General features: G+C 36.6%; 1 protein-coding gene across 2 annotated transcripts in view; it reads left to right on the forward strand.

The window, feature by feature from the left end:
- The window catches only part of LOC110164807 (thymocyte selection-associated high mobility group box protein TOX-like), a 108522-nt gene that overhangs the window by 38226 nt on the left and 50602 nt on the right, over positions 1–19694 (forward strand). For both annotated transcript variants that reach the window (XM_055165810.1, XM_055165811.1), the window contains one exon: positions 13261–13320. In XM_055165810.1, the coding sequence (XP_055021785.1) occupies positions 13261–13320 (60 nt within the window). The remainder of the gene's footprint in view (positions 1–13260; positions 13321–19694) is intronic.

Raw genomic sequence — 19694 nt, forward strand, 5'->3', positions numbered from 1 at the left:
AGAGGAAACTGTTTTTTTTTTACTCTTCCTGCTGCCGTTATCAGATGGTGCGGTGAGCAGGCACTGGGCTGGGCTAATGTCACGTTTATCTCTCATCTGTGCACACCTCAGTCAGTTAAGAGTGGCTATGTACTGTACTTTGTACAGATGAAAAAAAATATGCATATTAAAGTAGTTGTTTTGGTGTACTATGTAACTTTTCTGGAGAGTTTCCATGGAAATGTCATTGTTTTGCCTGCATGTTCCCAAAGTATGGCATTGAACGTAACTATCTTGAATTTATTCAATTCCTCTGTGGTGGTTTGGAGGGGCCTAATCCGTAAATTTGCAGTCTTGTATCCATCAGTCTACCCCTGGGCAGTCATGGTTACAGCTGTAGTAGCTTACCACTACCAAATGTGGAGTGAGTACTGCAATGTAAAAAATACAGTTTAAAAAAAAGTATCATTTAAAATTGAATGCCAGTCTCACATTTTTCATGTACATTGTACATGGACATGCTGTATATGCTGAAATTTTGAAGTACAATTTGTGCTATAGCTGATATCTAGTGCAGTGAGCAAAACTAAAGGGTCAAAAGGCCTAGGCAAAAAAGATTATCTGAATAAGTAAGTGGTAGTAGTAATATGATTAAATCATTTCTCAAAATTGTATCAAATTCTTCTTACTTTCTTTCTTCATCTACAAATCATCTGATCCAAAGTCACACTTAAAAGCAGTGTGTTTGATTGCTGTTGAAGCTGTTGACCTGCTGCTAAAAGCGTCCGAGCCAGCGCGCAGTATAGATTGCTATCCTGCGGTGCAGTCATAGTCACAGTTCACAGTGGAAACACCTTAGCCTCATTTGGCCCCTCAGCCACCTGCCTCTGTTTGTGACTGTTAGATCTTCTTGTGGTTGGTAACGGACACAGATCAAGCCGTGAGGTTTTTATTTTTACTCATAGGTGAATTGTGGAGGTACAGAGCTGGAAGCAGTTAAACCTTATCTTTTGTCACAATAAGTATTTTCTGATATGGCCCAATCTGTCAGATCAAAAACTGTACAGTATGTGGCATCTCTGGAAACCACTGATAATGTGTAGGTGCACACTAGGTGAAACATGAGGCATAGCACATTTCTTTGTTGTTTCTTAAGTTAAATGAAAGTATACTATAGTTGTAACAAGTTTATCTACTAACGCCAACTGAATTTAGAGGCTGTTTTACTGGTGTACATAGTGCATTTTTTAAATAGTGATTTTGTAAACCACGTGACACAAGATTTGGCCTGTAAGATACATTTATTAATAATTGTATTTTATATTTGAGGAAGTTGTTATAATTCCAAATATACTATGATTGATTTTTGTTCACACTTTCACACTTTTTTAGAGCATATCATTTGATGTATAGTTTTCCTCAAATGTAAAAAAACCTAATGTTTTTCTTGTTACATATCCTAGAGGATCATAGTTTAGATTGCTGGCACTAAGATTTTGTACAGGGGTAAATGAGAGTTTGGATATGACCTATGCTGAACCCACCTATAATGTACTGTTCAGTCTAACCAGGAAGAGGCTCTGTATCGCTATCTAACACTACAGAGCAGTGTCGCCATGGCCACCGGCTGCAGTGCTTATTATGGGATATGAGAGAGGAGAAAAAGAGAGGAGAGAGAGAGAGAGAGAGAGGAGAGAGAGGGAGAGAGAGGGAGAGAGGAGAGAGAGAGAGAGAGAGAGAGAAGAGAGAATGCCATCTTCATTGTTTGCCTGTGTTCATTGTTTGCTATAGGGGCGTGGTACAACTCCACAACTGTTACTGTACTCTCTCTCTCTCTCTCTCTCTCTCTCTACTCCCCACAAAGTGTGAGCAGCTCTGACCTTTCAGACAGCATGCAACACAACTTTTCACCATTAATTCTCCATTTTGAAAAGCAGGATTGTCATGGCAAGTTTTGGTGTATATTGTACAGTATTTAAATCTACTTATATTTTACTCTTATGTTACTGTAATATAGAAGTTATTTGGATGATTGACACTCAAAAAAAAAAAGTTGAATATTAGAACCAGTAGTAAAATAAATGAGTTAGTTATTGTTGAGTAGCTTTAACACCAGAATGCCTTAAACACTATGGCCATGCGCTTATTGGTGCGAGGTTAAGGGGAGATCTAATTTTTATTATATTTTGTTTTATATAGATCAAAATTGCATTACATTTTCAGTTTATGAAATAATCATCTTCTATTCAAACCAAACCTTGAGGTATTTTTTTAAAACTGAGGCAAGCTCTCAAATGAGACAAAAAACAAACAAACAAAACAATAAAATTGATTTTACCAATTTTTGTAGAATTTCTATTCCTAATTTATATTTATTGTGTCTCATTCCAAGTCTGGTATTCAAAGTTCACCTTATGCATTTCCTGTTTGTGGCCTGGTCTCTCCTTCTGTCTGCTTCCTGTCTTTGAACCATCTGTGACACTGTACACCATCAAAATTCAGCCGACTGTCTCAGGTTGGGCTTTGTTAGGCTGCTCTTACAGCTTAATTGAACAGAGGAGAGGAACAGAGATGTAAAATGCAGCAGCACTGGTGAAGGGGGGGGGCATATACATATTGCATGAGCCCCCACCACACCCTCTCCTCAGCTGTGTACCATCGGCCTTATTAATTCTGCCTGGTGAGAGAATTATTTTTAGAGACTGGTGCACCGGTAAAGGCTTTTAAAGTGGCTTGTGTTACAGTGACTGCTTATGGATTCTCTTTTATGAAATGAAAAGTCAAAAAGTTCAGGGGAGTTGTTTTTAACTGTGCCTCACTATTTAAATTTGAATCCTAAATGCATCCTCTGCTACCGGCTTTATACAAATAGCAGCTGCATGATGAACAATACACAGTTCTATCCATGGGGCAACAATGAGAATCAAGGGCAGTTGCTGTAGCGATTTATAATTTAATTAAAGCAGACCTATTATGAAAAAAATACTGTAGAGCTTTTAGCAAATGTTATAGTTGTTTCCCCATTTACTCATTCAAAGTTGTATTTGAAGTGATTTGTGCATGTTTGAACAATCTTTAATCACTTATTTTCAGGACGCTATACGCCCACTGCTCTCTATTTACTTCATTCTCCAGTTTTATCTCCAGTTTTATTTTCTTAATCTGTGATATGCGTAGGATTCAGCAGCGATGCGTAGTCATTTTGGTACAAATGGGAAAAAAATCAGCTCCTTGACTTTTTGTTGTGATGACGTTTACAGCAACGTCAGTTTCCATTGGGCACCACAACTTTCTAACAGAGAATATAGTGGACTTGTTTCTTTTATTAAGTCATTTTTAGATGAATGTTGCAATTTCAAATGTGCAAAATATTTACATAATAGATTATAGCTATATATCAGACACAAGCACAGTAGGTCTTCTTTAATAAAATCTTAGTCATCAAAATGTTGGACATAACAGGAAGCTGAAACCCATGAACTGAAGAAACTTGTGCCATGTTATATATAGATATATATTAGTTACTCATTAAACTACTGCACAGTATATGAATAGTGAACAAATAACAGTTTGTGAGGCTTGTGTTTACATGACAGCAGAGGGCGCAAGGACATCTGTTTACATCTTGGGAGGGAGTGAAGCAGTGGAAATAGCTACTAATGAGGAAGTTGATTAGTTGCATAGTGAGGGCAATTACAGCTCTTTACGTATGTGATTTCCCAGATCTAATATTCTGTTATATGAATTATAAGAGATAGTTCCAAAATGCACGTGTATGCTATGTTGACGAAATGAGTCTTTTTAAATAAGAATACAAAAAATATCAGTCAAATAGAGCATAAAACACTTGCCTGAACTTCAAAAATACTTCTAAAAGACATCCATCAAAACAAAAATAAATAAATAGATGATAATTTAACTGTTAATGACAGATTTTTGTGATTCTCTAATTTTGACTTAATGTGGTGGGATAATACCTGTTGGAAATATAAATTATAGTTTTAAATCAATCAAGAAGCAATTCGAAAAGAAGTTGAAAAAGATATTGAAAATTACAGGAAGTAAATGATGAACTTGGAAGAATTCTATCCTAGAGTTCAGCACAAGAAACACATTTTCTTCTAATACTTTAAACATTAATTCGAAATGAAGGTGTTTTCTTGTGTTTGCATTTGTCAGATAATAAGTTTTATGTACATTAGAGGAGTTTTGCTAAGTAATAGTTTCCCAGGAAGTCAAATTTTAAACCTGAAAAAGGGCTAAATTGAGAAGATTAATCTTAAACCTTATGTGTATTTTAGTAAAATGAGTAGACTAATCTATTTTAGGTAATATTAAACAACTTTATATATTGTACTTTTAGATAACTGTAATTCTTTGTGGTTAGTATTTGCCCAAAACAATAACTGCCATATTTTGCCGCTCACATTGGCCCTGTCTATATCATTCTATAGCTGACAAGCATCAAAGTCAGAATAATTAAAACTTTTCATTTTCAATTTTTAGGTGGTGTAGCCTTTTGTATAGCAGCAACAATAGGGATATAAACATGCAAAAAGTTGTCTTCTGTTCCTCTAAGACAGTTACAAGACAAAGATGTATTTTGGTTCATTTATTCTACTGAAAACACATTTATTTAGATGACAGTTGGGGGCTTTGAAAAATATCTTTAAATACACAGCTTTCTAATGGCTCATGTCAATCACAGTTCCTCTTTGTTCCTTTGTTGGCAGCCAAATTATTGCTCTGTTGATAATTGCCAACTCAAAATGTTTATTAGTTGTGTTTTTTTTTTCCAGATTGAGTTTTTATACCGCACTCAGGTCATTTTTCTCTTTAATTACTGGACATTTATGCCATCCCACACATGCTTAAGCACTCAGCCTGCCCCCCTCCCTCTATAACAGATGTTGCCTTCAAGGGCTTTATGAGGAGCTGATGGAAATCGTCCATCAATCAAAAACAATCGTCTGTGTAGTGCGTGATCCCACCTCTATCCTGCATCAGCTTCTCTGCTCTCAAATACAAAGGCTAGTCTTTGATTTGCTGCTTTAAGTTATTTGTTTATGTTTAGGTTTGACCAACTTTTGAGACTTCTTGTTACTAGACCTGTCACAATAACACATTTTGGGATATTTTGCAGAAGTAAATATAGATGATAAATGATAATACTGAAACTAATCTATGCCACTGACACAATAACCCCAAAGCAGAAACACACAAAAACTATTCTACCTATTAACTAACTATTCTATGCTGTTAAAAAACATGAGCTGCAAAAGATAAATATCAGAATGAAAAATTTTACTGCTTAGTTTGCATCTGTGCAAGTCATAAATTTTACTTTTTACAACTCAAATCTTATCATGTAACCAAAAAATAACTCAAAATTTCCTGGTAGTGCAATGAAATTTGTACATTCACCCAATATACTGTTCCAGCTTTCGTATATTGAACGATAAGTTGATATAGTAATTATCATGACAGGCCTACTTGTTACTTCACTGATTTTATTATAATTTTATAGTAGATTAATTATTGTAACCTAGGCCTGCATCCAACTTTATGGAAAAATATATTGCACACATTGTTTACTGCAGATGTCATAAAATTCATCATTATCTGTACTACTTTTTAGTGGATCTAGTTGGTTTGAGTCCTGATCGTGCGGAAAAATACATTGTTTTATTTTGCTAATAATGATTTCATTCTAAGGCAGGACCTTTTCGCCAACCTTCAGGTCAGTGGACAAACGCTCTGCCAACTGAGTTATAGTCTCCCCTATTGCCATTGGTTCAGGATGTCCCCTTTTACAGTTGCTGAACCACCACCTGCGATCTCTTCTGAATGATAATGTGATAAGATCATTTTGAGAAACCTAATTATCACCCTATTTTTGTAACGTATGCACTCTCACTCTGTTCAGCTCATATTATTTTTATCTCTACTCATATCGGTGTATATTACTCTGGCAACATTACGCCATATTTATAATCTCTCCTTTTTCCCTGTAACATCTTTTCCATGTTTGGTTTTTCCGACTGCATCACGTGTGTCACAGAGGGAAGCTTTGTGCGCAGTGGTCCCTGCTGAACAATTACCATGCAAAGCAATCCAAATAGAGATGTTTGCCGAAAACAACATGTGTGTAATTACTGTCTAATGAGGCCCTTGTCTCAGGCAGAATGCCCAATTAGACGAGCGATGAGACTCAGATGCCAAGGCCTGTGCTGCTGAGGTACTGGAGAGAAATATGTGGACTGTACTGCTTCAAATGCGCATGACAGGTTTTCATGTATTTCTAATTATTACTTGGTTTGGTGGGATTGTACCTGTGGTAAATATTTAGCATAGGTTTGATTGGCCAAAAAGCAAGAAAAGTTCAATACAGGAAGTAGAGATGCGTTATCAGAAAATCCAAAATGAGGAGACAATTTGGACTCAAGGAAGGCATTTTTGTCTGGCAGTTTATACTTTCATTTAACAAAATCAAGGTATTGTTATTTATTGTTATTAGTCTAGTTTATTTATTGTTATTAGTCAGATTGTGTTTAAGGCAAGCATTAGGCCTTGTTTACAGTATGGTTGCTAGGTAACAGTTATGGAATTACCTCTACATGTACATTATATAAGTTTACTATTAAGGGACATTTTTTGTAATTCTTAGTTGTTAACTATGTGAACAAAACATTTGAACCTGGTGGAGAGGAATCACAGGATCGAAAAATGCACTGGAGGAGAGCAAGAAGAGGTGATTTTCTGCTGTAAATGTGGAGTAATGGCACAGCTGATAGCATTGAGCGCAGGATAAATTGGCATTTTAAGTGGGAGAGTGTGGCGGAGCAAAGAAGAGGGCCATTCAGAAGAGAGAGCTGCAAACCGCTTTACATTGAAATATATGATGAGCAGCCATGTTGAAGCACAAAATGGCTGACCTTTTCAAGTGTTTTTGGCATTTCGAGGCCAAGATGTAGTCATGGGCAACACAACTGTAATGCGTATTTTTTTGTTTTTTGAAAGACGCTATGAGTCTCGTTTTGAGAAGAATGGGTGAAATGAGTGCATAGCTTAATGTTTGTTGGCTTTCATATTAATCTAAAAAGGAAAATGATGTAGACTGGTAGCTCATCCTGGAAAGACTCAAATATTAAATTAAAAGTGCACTATGAAATGTTTCTGATGGATGGTTCTCTATGTGCTTTTCTTCATGGAGGTATTATTTCCTTGCCTAGAATACTCCACAATATGGCTCTTTTTCCATGAAGACAAGCAGGTGATACAACCAGGCCAGGCTACAGTTTAGATCTGTGGAGAGGCGACCCCACTCACAGTAAGAGTGCATGATATCTGTGAAGGTATTTTTGAACAAACAATATGGTTCTGTGACTGTCATACTCTCAGATGAGGGGCAAGTGCCAGGTTTCCCTATTGATAACATTGTACTTTGTCATAAATATCCAAAAAGTAAATGCACAAATGATAAATGTAGTCATTTCTATTCTTTAGATTGCAAAGTGCAGATAACGCCCAATATATATCGGTCGAACTCTACTCTCCAGGCATAGCAAGAACCTCTCCATGGATACAAACCGGTGGCGTAACCTCCACCAGAAAAGTTCCAGTGCACTTTTAACACTTGTATGAGTAAAACATTGTATTTTTCCACAACACTTACATTGAGTCTATAGATGTGATTTGGTAATCAGAGGCTGTGGTTACATGCACACTCTAAATCAGAATATTGTCATGTATTTGGAACTCTAAGATGATTAAAATGGCAAGTAAACAGGAACATTGCTGCATTTCTTTCTGGTCATGGTCTCTTTGATTATGCACTTCAGATTTTGCTGTTTGCATGTAATTTAAATAATCTTAGGTCCAGAAATCAGATCATAATCAGTTTTTGGTGTGGACATAGCCATTGTGGTTATGCGTCATAGGATTTTAGGCCACGTGCTTTGCCTAGTTTCAGATGTAGTTTATATGTTATATGTTGTAATTAGGATTTTCAGCTCTCTGTTGTGGCTAACCTGGTCCACAAGCCTACCCCAAAAATAAAACCAATAAAACTCATTGCCTGTTTTGTAGCTGGGTGCAATCTTTCACTCACCATCTCTGTTTACTTTAGTGCAAAATTGGGCTGGAAAATATAACACTGTTGTGGCACTGCAGAAACATTTTTACTAACTTATTTTTTCATTTTTAAAGTTATAAAATAATAATGAACAAAACCTATTTTTGGGCAAGCTGATAAGAATAGATATTTTTTTGTTTTGTGTTTTAAAAATGCCATTGTGTAGGATATAGTTTTTAGCCCTTTGAAAACTGTATTCTTTGAAACTCTCTAAAGCTTGGCGTCATCACTGGTACCAATGTGAGGGAAAATTGCTTAGATAGCTGCCAACAATGTCTTTTTATGTCAGAGTTGATTGGAGAAATATCACTAAGGTCTACGCCATTTTTCCCAACTTGTTTTCTTGAGGCTAGCTGTGGTGTAGTTGGTGATCAAAATAAAACAAAAAAACACCAGTGTTCCATTAGCTACATTAGTGTCATGGTTGGTTCAAAGTAATTTGTGGGCCATATTTTTTTGCATTTGTAAGGCTCAGTTAGAGTAATTAAAATGGACAGTTGTGGGTTGAATGCATTAAAGAAGATGTATGCTTTTTTTACGGGTACTTACTAAAGAACTACAACATGCATCAGTCATCATTTTACATTGTAATAAAAGAAATGCTGCCATTGGCTTCCTGTTCTAAACTGCAAAACTGAGAAGAGCCATCTCTTCATGGCCCCATCCACACTAGTACGTATTCGAGTTGTTTTTGTTGCGTATGCAGTGCTCGTCCACACTAATCTGATGGAAAACGGCTCCAGAGACGGAACAATCTGGTGCCGCCAGCTCCCATGAATTCATCTGAGTAGGGATCTGATCCAGCACTGTGAGGACGCCTGAAAAAGTTGATACGCTGACGTAGGAGTTCTAGTTGCGTCCTTATTGAACCACATCACTGTGACTTGCGCCTTTCTGATTCGCTGGGTCTGTGACATCGGTCATGTGACACTATTGTGGAAAACAGTTTAAACAAACCATGGACAGATGGGAAACAGCGTAGTTAGAACTACTTGCTAGTACACAGTCCACGAAAAGACTGTTTTCCCTCTTACCATCTTCCTGCAACTTCAGACACGGTGCTCCACTTCCTTGTTTTTACCGTCCACATGACATGACAAACAGATTCACCATTAGCAGAACACCCCTCTGTCACAGAAAGAACACATATATTCCACTGAGTCTGGTCCTTTAGTCTGACAAAAGCTGAACTGCATCAGCCCTCAAGGAGACAGCTGTTTTTTGAGAGCTTAGTTTATGCAAATTAGCCATGTGGTTAGTTTCTGTAAAACATAAACAAATATGCTCAAAACTGTGTGGATAGGGAAGTCTTGCGGACACAGAAACAATGTGTCTGGACACAAATCATTTCCGATATGGTGATACGGTGGTACTGTGATTCATTTCAGTGTAACATAACCATTGGCATTTCAATGTAGCAAGCAGCAGAATTTCATGTAGCTTTTTTTTTAATCCAACATATATCACTCAGAGTCTGTTTTTCAAATAATCACAATAAAAATGCAGTGATTTGGGCGGGGATAGGGGGTAAGTGAAAACACATTTTAGAGCACTCAAGCTTTGAATGCAAGACAATACAGGATTACTCAAGCATTCATGCAACAAAATACAAAATACAACTTTGAGTAAGTGAATGATGAGGGAACACTGTTGTAACATGGTCAAAGCCTTTTTTTTTTTTTGCATAATTTGTCCAGTTAAGCTGTAAATGTATACGTATTTATCTATGTACTCCACCATGTAATTGTTACAATAGCCAGGATCTTTTATAATACCATTGCTAGCTATAGCTTTGCATCAGGAAGACACTTATCTGCTGGCCTTTCTACCTCAATAATGTGCAGTCATTTCTCTTTCTCGCCACTCTCAGGATCATTTAGCCACTTGGACTTTTACAGTGGACATATTCTGTTACACCCAGAGGAGTTCCAACCATTTCCGTCCATTAGTTTACCTCATGCAGTAATGTTTGGAGTAGGTTCATTTGTTTTATCAATGTTGATAATGTCATGGTATTTTTATGTGGGGTATGCAGGATACATAAAATGGAAATATGCAACCAAGGCTACTATACCCATAAAAGGATAACAAGGAGTAATGTCATGTGTGTTATGGAATGTGTAATTGTAAAATTTTGCAAGAAAACTTCAGTCTCACTGAAACATTAAAAAAAATTGCCTTTTTCCATATAGTATCATTGCTTTAATCAATAGATCAGTAGGCTATGTCTGTCCAAAGCCTAAACAATTGAATATGCTAATTTTGCTACTCAGACACAGTAAAGACACCACCATTAGGAATTGAAATAAAAAATGTGATATTCAATTAAAATGTTGTGTCATAATATTCTGTAAGATTGTTTGATGATTCCACTTGCAGAACTGTTTGTATAAAGGTTGAAGACAGGTTTTATTATCATGCATCTTTACTGGTATAGTTGTCAGTTCCTTTTTGTTTTATGTCTCATTTACATTAAGTCAGTGTTTAGATTGTAAGTTCAAACAACATATTCTCAAACCCCATTGTTTTCAGACCTCTTCTAATTCATAAAACGCATTAGAAAGCTCCACATCTGAGGAATCCGAGGTGGAATGCAGTCTAGTTTGATCATGTTACTGTATCTGTGCTTTCTCTCAAACACAAACTCCACTCGTTATTTGACATGTTGAGAATTTTCAACGTGCTTTTCAATAGTGTTATTATCCAGTCCAGTCCGTATTCCCTGTAAGTTGATTCTGACAAAGGCTGATTCTTCTGAAAGCCAAGGGCGTTTCATTATACGGCCCTTCTCCGCTCCTCAGTCACCTTGACACTGGACAGGTTCAGTTACAGAGTGGTTTGTGGAGCCGAATCTCATTTTCTCCATAGAAATCACCCATATAAACTCTGAATTGACATGTGAGGCTATAGACTAGGTTTATAGAGTTAGAAGCTATTACAGAACCTGACAAAAATCTGAAAATGCTAAGAATTACCAAGCCTTTTTATGATCACCTTTTATGGCGGGATATTTCTGTCTTTTACGTGGCTTACCTCATTATAAAAGATGCAGTGGTAGCATAAGACAGATGAAGTAGTGACATTTTGAATTCATAAAAAAAATACAGGCAGGTTTAATTTATACCTGGTTAAAATTCAAATCAATTTCTACCATATGACAAGATAAGACACATACATTATAAAAAAAAAAAAAAAAAAATTCAAAAAAATCCTAAAATGTAATATACTATATCCAAAACTTCAATATTGCAGACTAGTTCTGAAAACGTGCACTATGTAACTTTTCTGGTGCAGGGTGTGCTGTCTGCTTGTCTCCTTGGTGATTTTGCCTATGTTCCACAGTATGACATTAAACTTATCCATCTCCTATCAAGTAGTTTGTAGGAGGACATTAAAAAAGGAAAACGAAAAGTATGCCACTGAAGAAATACTTTCAGTTGTCATGAACAGAACCATCAAGTACATACACTGCAAAAAGCAATGTCTAAACAAGTTAAAATTACTTAAATTAAGAGCATTTTACTTGAGTTGAGTTGAGTTTATTTGAGTAGATTTAATTTGACCCAAGTAAAGTCAAATTATCAACCAATGTAATAAGTGTGTTTTTCTTAATTCAGGCGACATTTGATTTTGTTTCTTATTTTAATTGCAAATAGTTGTTGTTTTTCTTATATTAATTGTACAAAATGTAGTTGCATATTTTATGTACAAGAGTCTTCTTCCACTGATAGATAATTTTACTTGTAGTAGTAGTAGTAGTAGTAGTAGTAGTAGTAGTAGTAGTAGTAGTAGTAGTAGTAGTAGTAGTAGTAGTAGTAGTAGTAGTAGTAGTAGTAGTAGTAGTAGTAGTAGTAGTAGTAGTAGTAGTAGTAGTAGTAGTAGTAGTAGTAGTAGTAGTAGTAGTAGTAGTAGTAGTAGTAGTAGTAGTAGTAGTAGTAGTAGTAGTAGTAGTGCTGGGGCGGCAGTAGCTCAGTTGGCAGAGTGTTTGTCCATTGATCTGAAGGTTGGCAGTTTGAATCCTGCTCTCCACATAAACATCAATGGTTGAGTATTCACATCCCCTGACCCAAAGGTTGGCATTGTGATTCCATCTCCAACAGATGAATGCTGTCATTGTGTCCTTGGGCAAGACACTTAACCCACCTCACTCCTAGTGTCTGCGTACACTGGTGTATGAATATATGTGTGAATGAGTGAGTGGGTCCTTGTAGTAAAGTGCTTTGAGTGCCTTGAAGGTGGAAAAGCGCTACAAAAAGTGTGACCATTTACCAAAAAAGTAAATTATATATTGAAAGAGAGAGTACAGATTATATATATAGTACAGATTTTGGAGCAAAAAATACTCAAGAAAAGAAAAATCCACTCAAATTAGTTAAATTAGTTATTGATACTTTTTTCCTAGCTGATTTCAATTGTATATTTAAAAAGCTATTAAATAGGCACTTTGGTTCTGCTTTTTGGTTCTGCGTGTTGTATTCAATATCCTTACAATACAGGAAGTTGCTGTTCCTCCCTGCTCCTTAGTCCATTCTGTGCATGTTAAAGGTGCATTGTGTAATTTTTCTGGTGGAGGGTCCATCAAATGATTTTTTCTCCATGGAGATGTTATTGTTTTGTCTGGAATGTTTCACAGTATGGCATTAAACCTTTCTATCATTGGGACCTAACCACATCAGGTTACAGGTTACAGGTCAGATCTGTGGAGAGGCAAGACCTATTTAATGTCATACTGTGGAACATTCCAGGCAGAGCAATGACATCGCTATTGAAACAAGCAAGAAGTAGCAACAAGTGATGGACCCTCCACCAGAAAAGTTACACAGTGCACCTTTCAGTTCATGAGCTGAACACTGTTTTGGCTCCTATACTCTATTCTCTTCCTGATTAGACAGCACCACACACGGCTCTGAGGCTGTATCGGAGTAGACATACGTTCACACTCAAGCCCACAGGGAAAGCCCGTCTCTCAGCTATGTATCGCCTAATTACGGGCCCACTGACGAACAGTAATTACCCACGCTGCCTTGCCACACCGCGAGGCCTGTAACCGAAGTGACAAAATCATTACCCTCATACTTCACAGCACGTTTTTTTTTTTTTTTTTTTTTTTTTTTCTATTCCTGATGTTGTTTATTTTGTCTTCACAGTTTGATGGTGACAACATGTACATGAATGACAATAACCAAGAGTTTCGGTCGCCAAACCAGGTAAGGCTTCTCTACACTGTCTTATGAAGGCCCACACACACTTACAATAATAAACATATGAACTGGCAGACGTATTATTAGCTGCAATATCCAAGGTGTCAGCGAAAAGTAGTTTATTAGGACGAGATGTCAAGCTAATGCCGGGAAATATTGAATGCACTGTATATGGGAGAGTATATTTTCCAGGAAAGCTGCTCATTAGAGAAGGGAGGAGCTGGTTGTAAATGATTGAGTCAAAAGTAAATTTGGAAAAGGCCCCGTTTTAGATTTATGGATGTGGAAAACATATGGCGAGGAGGTCTATGCCGACTGCTGCTGTTATTAATTGTTGTGGGTTATTTTGAAATGATATGTTTGTGTTGGTAATATGAACATATGGGTTTGTTTAATGGTTAGACATGCTGTTCTATATTTAATGCAGACTAGGTTTACTGTATTTACATTAGTTTTGACAATTTATAGAAATAAACTAGTTAGAAAACGTATCTCACACATGTTCAAGACTGAAAAAAAAACAACATTCTACCTTTGCTGGACTAAAGATTATGGTCACTCTATTTTACATTGTCCTTGAAATATTGTAAGTGTAATGTTCAATGTAAAGCACTGTGCAAGATAACTATCAGTAAATAACTATCAGAAAATGAGGTGAAGTTGTAATAAATTCCCTCAAATATCACCACTATTGTAAAAAACATTGTTCAGTTTTTATCAGGATTATCCAACCACCTGGTCATTTGGTGGCTCTGTTTTTTGTTCTCTTTCTATTTGCACTTTTTGTTTTAAAATACACATTTGATGCACTGAGGACAAACTGGAAATGATGCATATCAGTATACTGGTCATCACCTCTTATAGGTTAGGTGTTATACTGTGCACTACATCATATTTAATGAGATATCTACCATGAACTACTACTACACCTACACGTTTAGTTTTCTTGCCTCATTTATGTGGGATCTTGTCTTTACCCTTATGTAGATACATAGATATATAGATATACTGAGTACTGTAGATACTGAATTAGCTGCACTTGTGCTATAGCAGAGTGTAAATCAGTAAACCTGTGCTAAAGTCTCTCTCCTCTCTCATAGACACACATAGACAGCTCTGACACTACATCACCGCATTAGTCTGAGGAGAGCTGGACGTCATGTCTCCATCACACAGGAGCAGCTGGGGCCAATAAATACCTGCCACTGCCCGCTGCCATTCTCAGCAAACTCACATTCAGACAGGCTGTTCCATGTGCCTCTGATCACACACATGCTAGTGTTTTAGCATGACCATATGGGAAACATGTCAGCGAGTGTTACAGGCCTGTTTAAGTTTATAATGATTACTGTTGAACTAAATGAAGGATTTTTTTTTGAGACATCCAGCCATAAAATACATAAAAAAATATACAGTTTAGGACTTTTCATACTATATAGGCCTCAGATCATAACTTTTGTTAACACTGGCAAGCTTTTATACTTTTTGGCCACATCCTTGGAGAGCATCTGTAGATTTCTCTCTTGACCTAATGCACTAATTTCATCAGTTTACAAGTGAACAGTTGTATGCAGTTTTATACTTATGATATACTATTGTAGTATTACTTTATTTTCTTTTTTGACATCAAGTTACATTGTATGTAAAGGACATTGCAATTGCCTGAATATTTTCAAATTGAAGTGGCATCTAATTATCAATGGCTTTATAATGGAAAGATAGATAGACTGCATTCTCTGCTTTATGATAAGGCATGTACATTTTAGTCGACAGGTCAACAGCCAGTCATGTGGCAGTAACAGCGCATAATGCTGATGAGAATTTACACTCTCTTGTTTAGGAAAACATAGGCACAGCGCATCCCTTTGTCTCCTCACATGTTCACAAGTTTGGACTTAGATCTGCACGATTTGACTAAAAGTCAAGTCTCTGTGTGCTCGTCTGTCTCTGTGTGTGGGTCTGTCTCTGTGTGCGTCTGTCTCTGTGTGCATATATATAGTGTCGTCTGCCCCAGTCCTCCTCTCGCTCGGATCCAGCCACAGCTCCTCACCTTTTCTCCTCTTTCTCTCTTCTACTGCTTCTCATCTTTATGATCCAAGAAAAGTTACAGAAAATAAATTCTCACCGTTTAAGATCGGAACTTAACGCAATTAAATCACGTCTGTCTCCGAAATTATTGGTCCTATCAGCACGAAATGAATCTGTAGTGATCCTGACACCCTGCCCTTTCTGCCTGAAGTCCACCTGTTTATGTTTTTAATAAGATCAAAAATCGAGATTGGTCAATATGGGGAAAAAAAATCTGATTCTTTTTTTCCCAATATCGCCCAGCCCTAACAGTCAGTTCTCTGTCAGTAAAAGCATGTGGTTTGGAGCAGATTTTACATTTTGGAAGAACTTAGACTACTTACATACTACTTACATTTGTGATAAATAGCACTGCTTAACATCTGTCTTGTTTACGTTCTTGGAATTGAAATTGGAAGTCATTTTTATTTGTTTTAATAAGAAGAAATAAAATGGTGATTGATCAATATGAGGAACAAGTCATCCAATAATCAATCAAGCAATCAAAATTATTTCTTTCCCAGTGCCCTCATAAATGTCTCATAATTGTAGAAGTGCATGTTTTTTATATTTATCTTTTATGCTTTTTGACTATTCAAATTTGACAGTATTAGAATTGACATCCTTAAAAAGTGATCTAGACAAGCATTAGCGAGTCTCTTTAACACAAAGTAGGGAACATATCTAATTCCTTTTAAGCCGAAAGATCCTTTTAACCCAGCAAAACATCCACAGTAATATATCTCATATCTATAACACATGGGGATTAGACCATTAACCCTGCAGTATAAGAGCCGGCATGTGAACTCATTTGGGCTTGGTGAAGTTTTACTATAAGTTGTGAGGAAGCAGGATTGTCCCATAGAGGAATAGAGGAACAGTGTGCAGGCAGAGCTGGAAGCTATTGTCGGTGGTACACTTGGCTCAACCTATGGAGACATGTTGAACCAGTGAGTGGAGATTCATGTTATGATAATGTGGATAGCCACTTTAGCCAAATACGAGCAAAGGTTACTGCAACATAGAGCTGTACAATATGCTGAAAAAGTTAACCACAATTTTTCAGTTTGATTTTATGGTTTCCTTTTAAATACAGTTTTTATAATCAGGTTCACAAGCAAAGACAAGTAAGACTTTTTAGCTATAAACCTCTTGCGCCATTTAGACACAGAGTAATCCAATTTATTGCTACAAAGTCTGAGCTGACTGCAGGTCAATTAAAAATACTATGCCAAAATGATTGGATCCTGCTCTCTATTAAAATGAGCTTTTTTATATGCCAGTGCACATTTAGTATAGAGACCGATAATTGTCATATTCTTAAAACCCATTCAATCAGAACTGCTTTAGACTCTTCTGAATGTAGATAGAATAGTCTGATTTTTACAGTAAGGCAAGCTATAATCTAATTTTGGTGAATATCTCTCCTCACTCTCCAGCCCCATTTCACTCATTAATTGCCTGCTGAATTAAACCTACAGGCCTAATGTATGCACATATGACATTTTGCTTTTATCTTCCTACATTTCTATTACTAGTGATAATAGCTGACATTTACAAGTATGTTGACAGGTCATTGGAGGACTTGCTGATTCACAGTCAGACACTTCTGACACTGTATCACACTTGCTACATGTAACTTTGCACATCTCGGAGAACAATCATTTCTATGAATTTGAACAGCATGAACTATCTTGGGCTTTCGACCTATAAATACTTTGGCTCCAGCTCAGCGCAAGTTCTTAATGCATCATGTAAAATTCATCAGGCTGACCGCTCTGCACACACGTGACTGCAGCTCAGCTCAGGCCTAATCATATGCAGCGGTTTGTACATGCACTTTATATTTGAAGTCAGATTAGAGGAATCAAAGGTTAAAACTGGACTAATTTTCTGCACACGTTTGAGTTTTGGTCTAATGAATATGCAGCACAGTCTTAATATATTCAGTGTATGTAAAATATTGAGCAAAATCTTAACACAATTTAACTTCTCCAGCTGTGTTTACAAGGGAGCGAGATGAGAGAGGCAGCGCAACACTTGTGCATAAATTTAACTGGAGTAAATTGTGTTTTATTAAGACCACACTGAGCTACAAAATATATATTTGGAAATCTATCAAGACCAAAACTATACCATTATATAACATATAAAGCATTTGAAATAGATTGAGTTAAGAGTTAATAGCCAGTCACCTGCATTTCAGAGCCTATTGATTGGGTACTGTCTCTTTTCAAGGCAAACTGCATTTAGACTGCAACATAGTGTGAAAGATGACAACCACACAGTTCAGATCAGAAAAGCCCACATACACCTGGGTTTGTTTTTTGTTTTTGTTTTCTTTTTGTTTGTTTTTTTTGTTTTTTTATATTTCTATGAAAAGGCACAATAGATCAAATTTGTCACCCAATATTGAATAGCCTAAATTAAAGATTATTTTCTTTACATTTAAAATGGTCTATCTTTTGCCCACTATTACTGCAGTAATCACCAGACTTTCATATATGGAAATATAAAGATCACAATGACTGAAAGATGAAAATACTTTTTATATCTTTTTTATTTACTTTTTTCTGTGGATTTGCCTTACAAACACTGAAAACATCAAGTGTCAAGTATAGATTACATTTCTTAAAGGGCTCATATTTTGCAGTTTTCTGATCTATGTTATAATGTTTCCTCATCACAGACATACCTGGAGTTGTGTTTTCATTCATTCACACATCTTTAACACACAAAACCTGCATATTTAGGCTGAGTTCTTCTCTCAAACAGAAAACACTCTGTACCACCTTGTCATGTATGTCATGTAGTTAAACAAGAAGTGCTCCACTGTGTTTTTTTAACTCTATACATCTTCACTAGAATCATTTGGATAATCTCAGCCCTGGTATTGTCAAACTCTACTAACCAAAAGGTAGCTACTAACTTGATTTTGAGCATTGGTGATGACAGACTAATAATAAAGGGTTCCTCAAACATATGTGAATAAAACACAACTACGGGTATGTTTTTGATGATGAAATGTTATAACATAATTTAAAGCTCACAAGAGCCAATTGTGTATATTATAGGACCTTTAAAGCTTTTGTGGGCAGATGGATCAACTAAAGGCAGAATTTTAACATTTTAATATAAAGATTGACACAGGCATATTCCATAAAACTGCCCTGAAAACCTCACATTTTATTAGTCCATTTACAGATGTACAATATTCCTTTTACAACACCCAAAGCCATCATAAAACACCACGTACAAGCTAACTTCAGCTGTTGCGCCCAGGTCCGTGTACATGGCGTGGATCGGTCTAAAAGGTGCATGTATCTGAACAGAAGGCTCTTTGTTTGAGTGTCTGAGGTCTTCCACTGAGGGAGCTCTAGGCCGGCAGATTACATTACACATAACATCTCTGCGCTTTTTAAAGGAGAAAACCGCTAATCAGAAGCAGCTTTAAAGGGGCATTTGACCAATCTGCCCATTCAAACAACAGGCTTTTCAAGGCTCTGAGTACTGCATAGTTACTGTATTAAATATGGGCAGTGAGAGAGATTTGAAGGCTTGTATATCTGAAGAGGTTTTGGCCTCAGTGCAAACATGTGGGTGGCTATTTTGTTGATCAGCATCAATTCATCTGCCCACACTTTACAAGTTATTTTGGGATTAGAAACTAACCACCACAGTGTCCCAAATGATGAAGTTATAAGTGTTAGTATAGTAAAGCACATGTTAGGGATGCATTCATTACTGGTTTGGCCCTGCTTCAGCACAGTTTAGTCCTGTTTTAGTCCTGGTTTAGTCCTGATTGGGTTCCAGGTTTAGTCCAAGTTTTGTGTGTATGTATAAGTATGATGACGTTTGCTACTAACAAAAGGGAAAGTTGCAGTCTTACTACATGTTAAATCAGCTTTGTGTTCGCAAAATTATGAGTTTGTACAGAAAGAGTTATGAATTCTTATGGTAATAGTCTAAGTTGTGTTTGACATTTTGCTGGTCAGGAGTGAAGTTAATTGAAACTACATTTTCAAGTGTAAAGCAAATAACACATTTCAGTCCAATATTTCATTGTGTGTCTTAATGGATCCTCATTCTGACACAGCATTGTTTATGTCAATTTGTTTGTAACTGGCTGATTTTAAATACCAGATATTTTGTATTGAATGATAAGATGAGTGAGTTTGTTATATTTCTGATCACATGGCCAGAGTAATCCGCACTGATTGGAGGGGAGATTTTCTGGTCTTGTCCCTGATTTTGAGCTGCAGGTGTCTTGCTGTGACCAAGTGTCTCTATTGATTTGTCCAACTGTGTGATGA

This window comes from Boleophthalmus pectinirostris, unplaced genomic scaffold (genome assembly GCF_026225935.1).
Source record: "Boleophthalmus pectinirostris isolate CB_2022bp ecotype Guang Dong unplaced genomic scaffold, ASM2622593v1 HiC_scaffold_8, whole genome shotgun sequence".
Classification (NCBI taxonomy): domain Eukaryota; kingdom Metazoa; phylum Chordata; class Actinopteri; order Gobiiformes; family Gobiidae; genus Boleophthalmus; species Boleophthalmus pectinirostris.